Source organism: Pinus tabuliformis, chromosome 4_1 (genome assembly GCF_031772625.1).
Source record: "Pinus tabuliformis cultivar Carrire ecotype Pingquan chromosome 4_1, CPIR1, whole genome shotgun sequence".
Lineage (NCBI taxonomy): Eukaryota > Viridiplantae > Streptophyta > Pinopsida > Pinales > Pinaceae > Pinus > Pinus tabuliformis.
Window position 1 is genome coordinate 427610912 of NC_142303.1, and position 13302 is coordinate 427624213.

General features: G+C 40.0%; 1 protein-coding gene across 1 annotated transcript in view; it reads left to right on the plus strand.

Moving 5' to 3' along the window:
• Nucleotides 1-13302, plus strand: part of LOC149176121 (L-arabinokinase-like) — a 474339-nt gene that overhangs the window by 401753 nt on the left and 59284 nt on the right. The window contains exons 22-24 of the mRNA XM_089419887.1: nucleotides 9835-9878; nucleotides 10094-10189; nucleotides 10302-10378. Of these exons, the coding sequence (XP_089276013.1) occupies nucleotides 9835-9878; nucleotides 10094-10189; nucleotides 10302-10378 (217 nt within the window). The remainder of the gene's footprint in view (nucleotides 1-9834; nucleotides 9879-10093; nucleotides 10190-10301; nucleotides 10379-13302) is intronic.

Below are 13302 nucleotides of genomic sequence, written 5' to 3' on the forward strand. Positions count from 1 at the left end.
TTCAACTTCTGGAGCCTCTGCGTTAGCCCTTGGATTCTCTGCATCTCACATGCTAGCCCTCTCTGGCTCTGCACAGCTTATCGCTACCTCTGCATGGTCTCTAGCTAGCTCTGCGTCCCTCTCTTGACTCTGCGCTGATCCTCCTAGTACTAACTTTGCCTCTCTGCTATGTATTCACTGCCCCTTCGTTGTGTTAATCAAGGTTTTCATTGATGTCAATATGGAATTGTCGAATATGGCTAAAACCCTAATAAATTTCCTAACCCTAAGTGATTGAAAACCCTAGCCTTAACTTCTTGAGAAACAAACCCTAAGCACATTCCCTAGGTACATAACAAATCTTAGCTCTAAAATGTTTGAAGCCTATTCCCTAATAAGGTGAAAATCTTTAAATACCCTCGTACTCTAATTGTTGTCCTTTCTCATTATTACTTATTAAGAACCCTGAACACATGATAAAAATTTATGTATACCCTAATATAATAACAAAATCCTAATCCCATTTCCCTTATAAAAATCCTAAATTCTAAACCTTCCCATAAAATCCCTAAACCTAGCTACACATTTACACTACCATACATTATTAAATATTATAAAAATATAAAAAAAAATTAAGATAAAATCTTATAATACTCCAAGTACATAAGTTCCTTCCAACATATACTATCCACTCCTTAAAGTGATAACATAACAAATTTTTAATTTAATACATTAATAAAACTTTTATACAAGTCATATCCACTTCATGGCATGCATATTTTTTTCAATTTAAAAAGGGAACACTATATATAAATATTTCTCATTATATAATCGACTTCTAATTATGACAGCTCCTCCATTAGAAATCGTATAACTTAAAATTAATTCATTAACCTACATGTCAGCTCCATGTTACATAATATATACCGGCTTGCCATATTTCAAACTATATAATACGCTAAAAGAATTATGCTGGACATTTGTTGGCTTCACCACCATAAGTCTGTTTCATTATATGTCAATCATAAACCTTGGGCAAATGGTATAAGTACATAAAAATAAATTCGTTGAAATATGGCAGGGAAGAACGAATAAAAGAAGAACTGTCGAGCAAAAGATTGATACAAGTGCGAGTTTGTTCATTCCGCTGTTGGTAGATGAGCAGTGTTTCACAAACCTTTGAAGCAAGCCGACGGTCAAGGGTTTCAAAAATAAGCGGTGCAATAGGACAGTGTTTCTTCAGCTCAGATTGGTGCAAAACCGAACAGTGATCTATTTATCACCTGAAGCTCGGACTTTGTATTGTAGTATAGTGGGTCGGATTTGTTTTGTTGTGGCTCGGACTTCTTATTACATCACAGTCTTCAGCTCATCCTCAGACCTGTGCTTCGGATCTACTATAACTCAGAATAGGTGCAGTATTTCAGACTGTTTTAGCTCATCATCGAACTTGTGCTTTGGATCTGCTGTAAGCTCAAATTAGTGCAGCAATCTAGGGATTGTGGAGCAGTACTGTCCCTCAGATAAATTTCAGTTTGTGGAGTGCTCAGATTTTGTGCTATGGATCAGGTATAAAGGACTGTCATAAGATTGGGTTAAGTGGTGAGCTAGGCTGTGATTGCAACATTAATACTCTCAGACTTTCAGTAAAAGAATGGCTACAGACAGTCCAACACTTTGAAGTTTCAGAGCTTTACTGTTAAAGCAACTGTGGTGGCATCAAAGCATATACAGTCAGTGGTGAGGAATTATAGGTTGAAGAATATTGGACACTCAAGAAAAAATCTTTTTGAAGCTAGTTGAACATTTGAGGATTGTTGAAGACACCTTGTTGAAGCAGTCTTGTGGGAGAGCATATTTGAAGTCTTGTAGAACCAATATTGAAAAATTGAACAGTGAAGAATTTTGATGAAGAACCCTTGAAGAATTCTTGGAGCAGACCTAGTGCAGCATAGTGAAGAATCTTGGAAAACATCTTGGAGTACCTTGAAGACATATTGAAGATTTGTGGAGATCATTGGAGACTGTCAATGTTTTAAGACTCCGACTCGGCCGAGGATCGACTCCGACTCCGACTCCGAAACGGTAATGACTCGGCTGGCTCGATTTCATTGACTCGGTCGTTGTAAAAAATACATTAAATATTTATTTTTTTTATTAAAAAACATAATTTTAAATGTTTTAAACATAATTTTAAAGATTTTCATTCATGTTTCCAAACACACAGCATTATAATATAGATGGAAGACAACATATGATCAAAGTAGGCTCATGAACCAATCCACTATATCAAAATGGTACCCAATGGCAATACATAGTCAACTGTCATACATGATCAAAGACTCAAAACAAAATACAAATAACCAAGGAGGCTAGAAATGGCCTCTACAACAAAAGTAAACTGTGATGGTGACCAGACTGCAATACTAGTAGTAAGTACTACTGGCTAGTAGCTACTGCCAGAGGAGCCAAGATCATCTCGACCAATCTCTGGATCATCATCATCAAAGTCAGACAAGGGGCCCCATGGCTCCTCCTCATCATCATCATCGTCTCCAACTGCAACTGTAGAAGTGGTACCAGTACCACTAGCAGGCTGTGCAGCAGATGCAAGCTGAGATAGAGTAGATATGCGGCTGCGCTTCTGTCATGGCTGAGCAGAGGAAGCACCTACAACTGGAGTCCTTGCTGGCTGTGAGATTGAGGCTGGTGGATTGGGATCTGCATTCAACTGAACAGGCTGAAGTTGAACAACATGTTCAAGTTCATCAAGATCCTCATCAGGATCAAACTCTGGTGGACGACTCTCCACTACCCAATCTGATGTTGGATCAATGTCTTCCAACACAATGGGATCTGAATCAGGTCTTTTGTTCAGCAATTGGTTTCGTCTGAGCCGAAGGTTGTATTGGACAAAAACTAGATCATTCAACCGTTTTTGATCCAAACGGTTTCTCTTCTTTGTGTGAATCCTCTCAAAGACAGACCAATTGTGCTCACACCCAGATGCACTGCAAGTTTGACTCAAAATACGAATTGCAAATCTTTGCAATTCAGGGCACTGGCCACCAAAGGCCTCCCACCATTGTGCTGCAAAAAACATAGGAGTGTAATGAATTATGAGTTAGATGAAGGCTGAAGCTCAACAAAATTACAAATTATATCTAACTTTCAAATTATAAATGATTTAACAAACTTTAATAAAAAAAGTAAAACCATTAAGAAATTGAAAATTGAAATTTTTGTTTACCTGGCTCATCTGCTTCTCTTGCAATCTTTGCTAGGTTCTTCCCAAAGGTACCTGTGGCATTGCTAAAGGATGTGACCTGTTGATGTATCTCCAGCTGATCAGACTCCGATGGGATCATGCGTTCAATGCAATCAACCAGTCCATCTCTGACCTCCCCCCTCAAAGCTCCTGACTCCTTAGCTTTATAATGATACCGTGGGTTCAAAAAATACCCAGCTGCATGTATAGGGCGATGGAGTTGATTGTTCCATCTTTCATCAATGATTGCCCAAATGGGCCCATACTTTGCCACTCTATCCTTGTATGCTGTCTTTATTTGCTCCTTTGCTTGATCCATAGCCTCATAAATGAAGCCCATAGCCAACCTTTCCCCATCCACCAACCGCAACACCTTAACTAGTGGCTCAGCAAGCTTCACAATCTCTGCTGCCTTTCTCCAAAAAGTTTCTTCATGGACTTTCTTTTCAATTCTTTGCCTTCTGGTTTGTTAGACCAATTGCTTTGATTCCATTCATCACTGGAAAACATCTTTTGCAAGTTTATATGTTGGGAAAGCATAGATTGCAATGTCAAAAAATGTGTAGCAAATCTAGTGATGGCAGGCCTAATAATATCCTTGCCTCCAGTGTGTTTCCTCATGAGACTCAAAACCAGTGTATGATTGTAGATAAATTTTGTTATGCTTTTGGCATGATCTACAGTGTTTTTGACCCAATCTAATTTTCCAATATCCTCAAGCATGAGGTCTATGCAATGTGCAGTGCATGGGGTCCAAAAGATGGTCTTGTGTTTTTCCTCTAACAGTTTACCAGCAAGAACATAGTTAGAGGCATTATCTGTGATGATTTGAACAACATTAGCCACCCCCACCTCCTCAACAACCTGATCCAATAGCTGAAACAACAAGTGGCCATCTTTTACCTTATCAGATGCATCAACTGATTTTAAAAACATGGTTCCCTGTGGGCAGAAGACAAGAAAGTTTATGATGGTACGGTTTCTTTGATCAGTCCATCCATCTGACATGATGGTACACCCTGTTCTTGCTCATGAGTCCCTGAACTCTTGCAAATACTCATTAATGGATTGAATTTCTTTTTGCAAACGAAACCCCCTTAGCTCTTGCATAGTAGGGCCTTTGAAGCCTTTTCCAGCAGCATGTATGGCATCAAACATAGGCTCATAATATGGTGAACGAGTAGCATTAAAGGGGATATCAGCATCATACCACCATCTAGCTATGTAGTCACAAGCAGTCTCCCTCAATTCTTTCTTCCAATGGTCATCTAAAGTGGGCTGAATTTGACCTTTACTAACTTCAGGACCATGTGCATCTGATGGAGAGGAGGGAGTGAAATAACTTTTGATAGTCACATCACCCTTTTTCAAATTCATTCTACCCTTTCCCTTATCTTGAACAGAACCAAAAGAGGGAGGAACATAACGGAAAGGGTTGGATGCCTCAGTTTGAGGGATAGAGGAAGAACCCTCAAAATCATAGTGGGGGTTGGTAGCCATCATTTTTTGTATCTCCCTCTTCCTCCCAATTTCAGCCTGTATCTCTTTTTGCCTAGCCTTATCTTCTTTAAATTTCTCAAAGCTGGCCAACAAATTCTTTCTAATCTCCCCAATTTCTGATGAGGTACATGGGGTAATTTGGCCTCTAATCCCTGCCAAGTGTTGTTTCAGCCTATTAATGCCCCCAGGACCTTCCTTAATTTTCCTATGGCAAAATTTGCAATGCATCTGACTATCAACCATTTCAACATATGCCGAAGCAGGATCTTTTGCTCTAGGTGCCATTTTTTGACTAGGAAAACAATCTGAAAATGAAAAAAAAAAAAAAAAATTGATTCAATGTTCATTTATTTGACAAAAAACACTCTCTAAGCTTTCTTGATATGCACCTCAAATTTACTAAGCAAAAACAGATTTATAGAGGTGGAAAAAAATACCTCCAGGCACAAACTGCTTCCTCAAGCTTGCTCCAAGAATCAGCTCCTCAATGCTGCTCCAAATGGCTGCCCAAGAAGCTCCTCACTCCAGCTACAATGCTCCTCCAAGACTCCTCACTGCTGCTCCAAAACAAGCTCAAGCACTGCTCACTAATTCTCAAAGAAGACTCTCACTCAAATGCATAAGATTGTTGTGAGTGAATGAGAGCATTTGGGTGTCTTAAATAGGGTTTGGGAGGGGGAAATGGACCCCAAAAGCATTTAACAAATTACTATTACCCTTTGGAATCCATAAACTGCATTAAACATTTGAAAAATTACCAAAAAAGTGAATTTTTTTAACTTTTTACGCTGCCCAGCCGTCCCAAGTGTGACTCGGCCGAGTCATAACGGACCCGGCCGGGTTGACCGAGTCACACATGACTCGGCCGAGTCATTGGATGACTCGGCCGAGTCATGTGTGACTCGGTCAACCGGACCGGTTAGGTGGCCGGGTCACTCCTCAGGCTAATGACTCGGTTCGACTCGGCCGAGTCGGTTTCGAATCGGTCGGCTTGTAAAACAGTGGAGACTGTGATGTCATCATGAGGTGACTTGGAGAAATTGATTGGGTAATATGAAGAATAGTGGAGACACTTTCACGTGAAGAACAAGGTTGTCATTGATGATGTGATGTGGAGACTAAGTGAAGGGATAACTGAACACTGACAGGGCTCGTTGAAGAAGACCTTGGGAGCCGTGAAGTACAACCAAAAATACCTTGACAAAGTGAAGCTATAGGGTTGGAGCCCTTGGGGTTGGTGCCTTGGATAAGATAGGGTCGAAGCCCTAGAGGTCAGAGCCTCACTAAAATCCAAGTAGGTGCTTGGCACATCCCAGGTTGGAGCCTGTGTGTCTTCATCAAGGGTGGGAGCCTTACCCATATTATACTTGATTCATTATAAAGATTATATTAATAAAAGCATTTTATTTCTACTATTCATTTTGTGTTCTAAATATAAGTGATCTAACTGGTAAATGTGACAATTGAAAAGAAATACTGATTCACCCCCCTCTCAGTATTTCCAACAAGCTGCAACTTTGTTCACTCACTCAATTTCCTCAGCAAACCTTGCCCCAGAAAATCAAGTTCTTGATCTCTCTCAATGTATCTTCCAATTGACCCTCAAGCCTCCTCTTATACTCTTCTTGTTGGTCCATCAACGACCGAGATTAAATCTCTAATCAATGACTAAGATTAGATTTGGCTTGATCTATGACTTTTGGAACATTCTAACCCAGTTTTGTATTAATACACATTAATATTTTATTTTTCCTAAGTTTAGGCTTAGGAACTCCATTAAAAATATTAATTATTTTAATATCTCCCAAACCTGTTAGAATCTGCCCAAACCATTTTTGGGTCTTGGAGATCTCATGTGCTTTAGCCTCTCCACCAATTTTCATGGCTAGAGCACATCCAATGCTACTCCAAATCAACACTCCCTCTTAGCGAGGACTATGCTCTAGTAATACTCCACACTGAGTATCACCCTAATTATCCAGCACCGGTCTTTGTGCTGATGTGCTGATGCTAGGCCTCCCTGCCCAACATCCTCTGCACTACTGCATCCTGTACTGCTACCCATGGCCTTGCCACTGCCACTGTTGTATTTGTACAACAGCTCCCTCTGCATCCATGCTGCTATTGGTCCATACTCCCAACACTGCATCTGCACTGCATCCCCTTCTCATCATGCTGTGTCGTGCTTCCCATAGCACTGCCACTGCTAACTACTGCAGTGCAACTCAGTAACCGAGAAGTAGGTAACTGATCCACCCAACTCTGACATCTCTGTCAGGCTAGAGACACTCTCGATGCTGAAGCTCCCTCTGTCGCTGACAAGTGCTCCCTCTACTGACCTCTGCGCTGCTGCAACAACTCCATGTATCTCGCACTGTTGCCTCACGCTGTGCACCCTCTGTCACTCCATCTGCATCCTTCTGTACTGACATCCGCCAGTCCTGCTACTTTTCTTCGGGGCTCCTGTAGGAAGGTATAATCCAAGAGGTTGGGTACCTCAAGGATCTTGCCCCTCATCATCTGGAGTCCACCTGACTACAGCTCGATGTATCCCCACTTCCTCTCAAGTGGCGCATGAGCACTCATGGCACAGTCGTCATCTGTCTCCACTTCTTTCTCCGCCTTCGTTGGCACTGCCTTGGTCTCAGAAGCCTCTCCCTTACTCTTCTTCTTTGAACACTAGTTCACATAGTGACCTAGTTCCCCATAATGGAAGCATTTGACCTTGGAGAGTTCATTCTTCTTTCTTTTCTCCAGCTTTCCTGCAGATGCGAGAGCCGCATCTTCGTATCCTCCTCCTTGATTTTGACCCCTTTTCCACTACTCCCCGCCTTGGTCACCCGTCTGATCTCTTCTTGAAGAAGAGCCGACCACAGTTCCTCCCAATCTGGAAGGCTCAACCTGCCCACTATGCTCTGGACAAATACCTCCCAATCCTCTGAGACTGCGTTCAATGCGGTGCTCACCATCAGTTCCTGATCTATCTGTTCTCCCTTCTGCATCTAGTATGATTGCAACTGGTTTTCAAGTAACATCTTCCTCTGCACGGAAGTATGCTGGTACAATTTCTTCAGGGCCTCCCACATCTCATTTTCCATGTCCTTCTCAACAATATGCGGCACCACATGATCTTTGACCCCATCAAGCATGATGCACTTTTCCCTACCCATTGCCTCCTCGTACTTCTCATTTTCAGTAGGGTCAACTGGGATCGCTATCGTTTTCAAGGCAAAGTGCTTGATGCGATACCTGTCTAGAATGGACAAGATCTTGGCCTTCCAGACTACGAAGTTGGAAGCTCTGTCCAGTCTATCCTGATCTCTCAACCCATTCACTGCCATCATGCTGCTTTTCTTTTGACTCCTCTGGATCTCTTTACTTCCCTCTTGGAAGTCCTTAGTTCGACCCCCTCTGAGTCTCGATTTCCTTTCTGGAAATCCCTCCTCCTTGGTCTTTCCTTGTTAGGTACTGTTCTGACCACAGTACCCCACCCACTTCGCTCCGCAAATTATCTGTAGCCCCCTATACCTCAACAACTTGAAGAACTGTGCCTCTAGGCTCTGCGCAATCCCGACATTGTCAAAATTTGCACCTCCTGGCCACAGGGTCAATCCTTCCTAGCTGAGAAAGATGACTGGGCACTGCGTAGGTTAGGTCTGTTCCTCTCTGTCATTGCGCTGATCCTCCTCCTCCTCTTGGGAGCTTCCTTCCAACTGTTAAGTCCTGCAGCAAATGCACCCCAAGTAGGTGGCAATCCTAATAGAGCAGTGATCATGAGTTCTTTGTCTGGAACAATTTCATCAATGGCCGAAAGATCATCCTCTGATTCTCGCTATCTTCACAATAAAGGAGGCCATTGTATCTTCTTTAGTCATCTTTGTGGTCCTTAGTTCATTCTTCAAGCTTGCCACTTGACCAATGTTCTTAATAGTGAATAAATTTGGCAAGGCTTCATACATCTCCTAAGCATGTTATGCTTGCTGCAGATAACTGAGATGATGAGTATTTGGACTTCACTCTTAGCCTCAACCTGCTTGCATGCTTGGTCCCAGATTCTTCATCTACAAAGTTTTGAGACCCCAAAGGTTGTCGTACACATTGGTGGGTAACAATGACCCATACGAACATTCATGTTTCTACGAGCTGTACCTATTAATAATTATGTTACATATGATTTACATTATACCCTAAGTTTTATGTTGCTATATATATATATATATAGATATAGATATATAGGTTATTTTATATTCATAACGATATTGGGGATTAATTTGAGGAGGAGCAATAAAGTGCTGAGTGAGATGTTTTGTACAGTTCTGATGCTTGTGCTTTGTCTGTGTGGTAATAATTTAAAGTTTTAAACATCTGATTGGGATGCTTTTGTTAAAGACCCACACATTCGTGGGCAGAAGTGCCCAACTTAGAAAGAAACAAACGAATTTTCATAATTAAGAGGCACAGAAATGTGGGGCAAAGTTTCAACTTTTGGCATTTTTCGCATTCCTAGGGTAGATTCTTTATTCCTTTGTTTGCAAAAGGAATATTCCTTTTTTGGTGCTTAAATCAAAGAGAGAATGGACATTGAATTTACTATTTGACAGTGTACTAAGTCCCTTTTTAGCTTCATCACTTGAAATAATTTTGTGGCTCTCCCTTTTTATTTTTTCTTTCAATCTTGCAGAAAGAATTTGCCAGAAGAGATGAGGAAGAGAACATATGGTTTTCATTCTTCTGTTAACACATGAAGCCAATACACTAGACACAAGCTGCAAGTACTCTAGACTTTAATTCTAGATACATTTCTTGGAAGTGAAACTCGTCTGTTGGAGGATATTCAATCTCTTATTCTATTCTTTTAGTAGTTGTAATTGAATATTGAGTGGCATTAGCTCATTAGGAAAAAGACAATTACTCTACAGGAACAACTTATTTACAGCCAAAGGCTTCCATTGTTTACTCAAACATTTGAGAATGTTGGTTTGACAGTTTCTGCCTAATGCTAAATGGTTTCTTTAATGCCTACTATTATTTAATGTTCTTGACACATTTTAAACTACCAGTGTCTTAACAATAATTTTGGTTTGTAGGATTGAACATTCCACCAAGGGAGTTGGCTCTACTTTGTCAAAAGGCAAGCAATTCTTCAAAATACTTAAATATTTTCTTGTTGAAGTAGATTCCTTTTTTTTAGTTGTCTCGACCCACAGGGGATTTGAACTTTGAATCTCGTGTTTTACACCATACTTCATAACATAGCAATCACCAATGTTGAAGTAGATTCTTAAGTTCGTGCTTCTTGAAGAATATATTTTTGAAATTTTGAATATGACTGTTGATGCACCTTAGGTGGAAAATCATATTGTTGGAGCGCCTTGTGGTGTAATGGACCAAATGACCGCAGCATGTGGTGAAGCTAATAAACTTTTAGCTATGGTGTGCCAGGTGTGCTAAGTTGTTGGGATTAAATCCACATTCCTGGTGTTGTAATGTTTAAATAGAGGTTGTGCAAAAGATTTGTTTTAGTATTACTAATAATGAGGATTGATGATGGCAGCCTGCAGAAGTCAGGGAACATATAAATATTCCCTCACACATACGCTTTTGGGGTATTGACTCAGGCATACGACATAGGTATGCTTCTTTATTTACAAATTTCTCTGTCTGGGCATTTTACATCTCAAATGTTTCTGTATGAAGCCCCAATTCTTTATGTCAAATGAGCTGATACAACATGTAAATAAAGTAAAGAAATGACTCCCTATTTGATTTCTTTAGATCTAGCAAAATCCGAAAGAACTATCAAAGATTATATTTGTTTTCTTCCCAGAAATTTAGTGATATATGATACAAAATCTTAAACTTTAAACACGCAGAAGTGTGGCATAGCTTTGATTTCCCTATAAATGTGCGAAGGAGTTCAAGCATTTTTGGATATGGTGCTAAGTCTGATTTCCACTTTCCAATTCCTATTGGTCAGCTTGGTCTCTCAAATATTTCTTGTCAAGTGATTAGCTCAAAAAGGTCTCTTCTTTTGGAAGGGTTTGTGGAATCATTACAGCAACAGTGATACATCACCTAGAGTGGTCTTTAACTGATCTTAGATGTTGAATTGTTTAGTCAAAATTGCTTATTAGGGCATTTTCATATGATTCTAGAATGTTGTCTTTTTCAAATGTAGTTGTATGAGTCTCTTTTAAATGCAGCAGTAACTTATTCTAATTTTATTTCTGCTTTAGTAGTGTTGAGGAAGAGCATATAAGTTCCATTGTATATATCCTTTCTGTTAGTTTAGTAGCATTGGACAAGTGTTCTAGTCTCGACTTTGGTTAGAGGTAAGAAACACAAGATCTCCAAAACCCAAAAAAGGTTTTGGGAAAAAATACCTAGAGACAACTCAATTAAATTAATTGATCGATAATTAAAAAATGCCCAAGTCTAACTTAGTAAAATTGTTTAATTAAAAGGAATTAATTGAGAAATGTGAGAATGCTCTAGACACTCACACGGATTGAGTTTGAGATGATCTTAGCCATTGATGGAGATTTAATGATGGCCGTTGGTTCACCAACGAGAGATTATAAGAGCAGGACGTTTGGTTGGAGATAGACACATTAAGTGGGTGAATGATTCAGGCAAATCGAATTTCCCAAAGAGTAAAGATTCTACCGGGAAGAAAATTCAAGCTAGGAGATCAGTAACATAGGTAGAGGAGCAACAATAGAGATTCTGGTGGAGGTTTCCAAAGCTAGAAGAGTCAGCGAGAGGAGGTTGAGTTATTCCATAGGAGGCTACGCAGGGGCTTGTGCAGAGCCTCATTGAGGAAGTTCAATTTTGCTGGAGAGGAGGTCGATTCATTTGTCGGAGGCCGGGGTAATTTTCCAGAGGGCCGAAGAATCACTTCTAGAGGTAGCAATAGGCAGGACGTCTGATTAAGAGGCAATTTTGGGTAGTGCGAGTTACAGGTAGCACAGAGGCCTATGCAGAGGTATTCCAGAGCCAGTTTTAGTGAGCAGTTTGTTGCAGGATTGCTTGTGGAGAAGGAAAAAATTCTCTTAATAATTTTGCTCGTGATTCCTTTGGAGAGGATTGCCAGTTTGGCATCCAGATTGTACTCAGAAATTTCAATGTTGCATAATAATAATAAAACCCTCATCTACTGCACTGATTTTCCCACATTTGGTTTTTCCAGGGACATTTGTCCCAAAATAACAATGTCATTTTTATTTTGTGTGTGCTCTATATTTCTCAGTTCCAATATTTTATTTTCCACAACATTTTTATGGTGAAAATTGCAGTTGTGATTTTATTCGTTGTTTGTCATAGAAAATAAACTGCACTTAATATTAATCAATTAGAAGAATAATTTCCAGTTGCTACAATAGAATTGAAAATTTCACATGGTGTAGTGATGTCTTTTGGAGTCATCGCATTCATGTTTTTTGTATCGACGTTTCGAACCAACCACTATGGTTCATCATTAGGATCAGATGTGTCCAATAGAATTGAAAATTTCACATGGTATCAGAGTAGTGTTGAAGACAGATCAGAAGTGAAGAAGCGAAGAAGAAATATGTGCAGGTTCAGAGGGAGTTATGCAGCACAATATCCAGGTCTGCACAGAGGGCCATCCAGGCAGTCGAATTGCTGGGAAAAACTCAATTTCCAAAGGTAGAGTGCGGGGAAGGTTCGATTTTCTCAATGGCAGTTCCATCAGGCAGTGGTATTGCTGGGAAGAGTTCCTGTGAGCAGAATTCATTGAGCAGATCTGGGCCATTGATGGAGATCTAATTATGGCTGTTGGTTCACCAATGAGAGATTATAAGAGCAGGACGTTGGGTTGGAGATAGACACATTGAGTGGGTGAATGGTCTAGGCAGCTGTAATTTCCCAGAGAGCAAAGATTCAGTCAAGAAGAGAATTTGAGCCAACAAGACAGTAGCAGAGGTAAAAGAGTAATAATAGAGATTCCACAGGAGGTTGCGCAAGCAATTCAATTATGTTGGAGAGGAGGTCGATTCAGTTGTCGGAGGCTGGAATAATTTTCCAGACGACTGGAGAATCGCTTCTAGAGGCAGCAACATGAAGGACATCTAATTCAGAGGCAGTTCTGAGAAATGCGAATTAGAGGTTGTGCAGAGGTATTCTGGGGCTAGTTTCAGTGAGCAGTTTGTTGTAGGATTGCTTGTGGAGAAGGGAAAAATTCCCTTAATAATTTTGCTAGTTATTCCTTTGGAGAGGATTGTCAATTTGGCATCTAGATTGTACTTAGAAATTTCACTGTTGCATAATAATAATACCCTCATCTATTGCACAGGTTTTCCCACATTGGGTTTTTCTAGGGATATTTGTCCAAAAATAACAATGTCATTTTTATTTTGTGTGTGCTCTATATTTCTCAGTTCTAGTATTTTATTTTTTGCGGCGTTTTTATGGTGAAAATTGTTGAAAAATCTAGGAACAGCTAGATTAGTTAATTTCTCTTACTTTGATAATTGCTTGTGATGTATTTTTACTTAGCTTCATTAGCTTCTTCTTTCTCTTGATTATTATTGTGT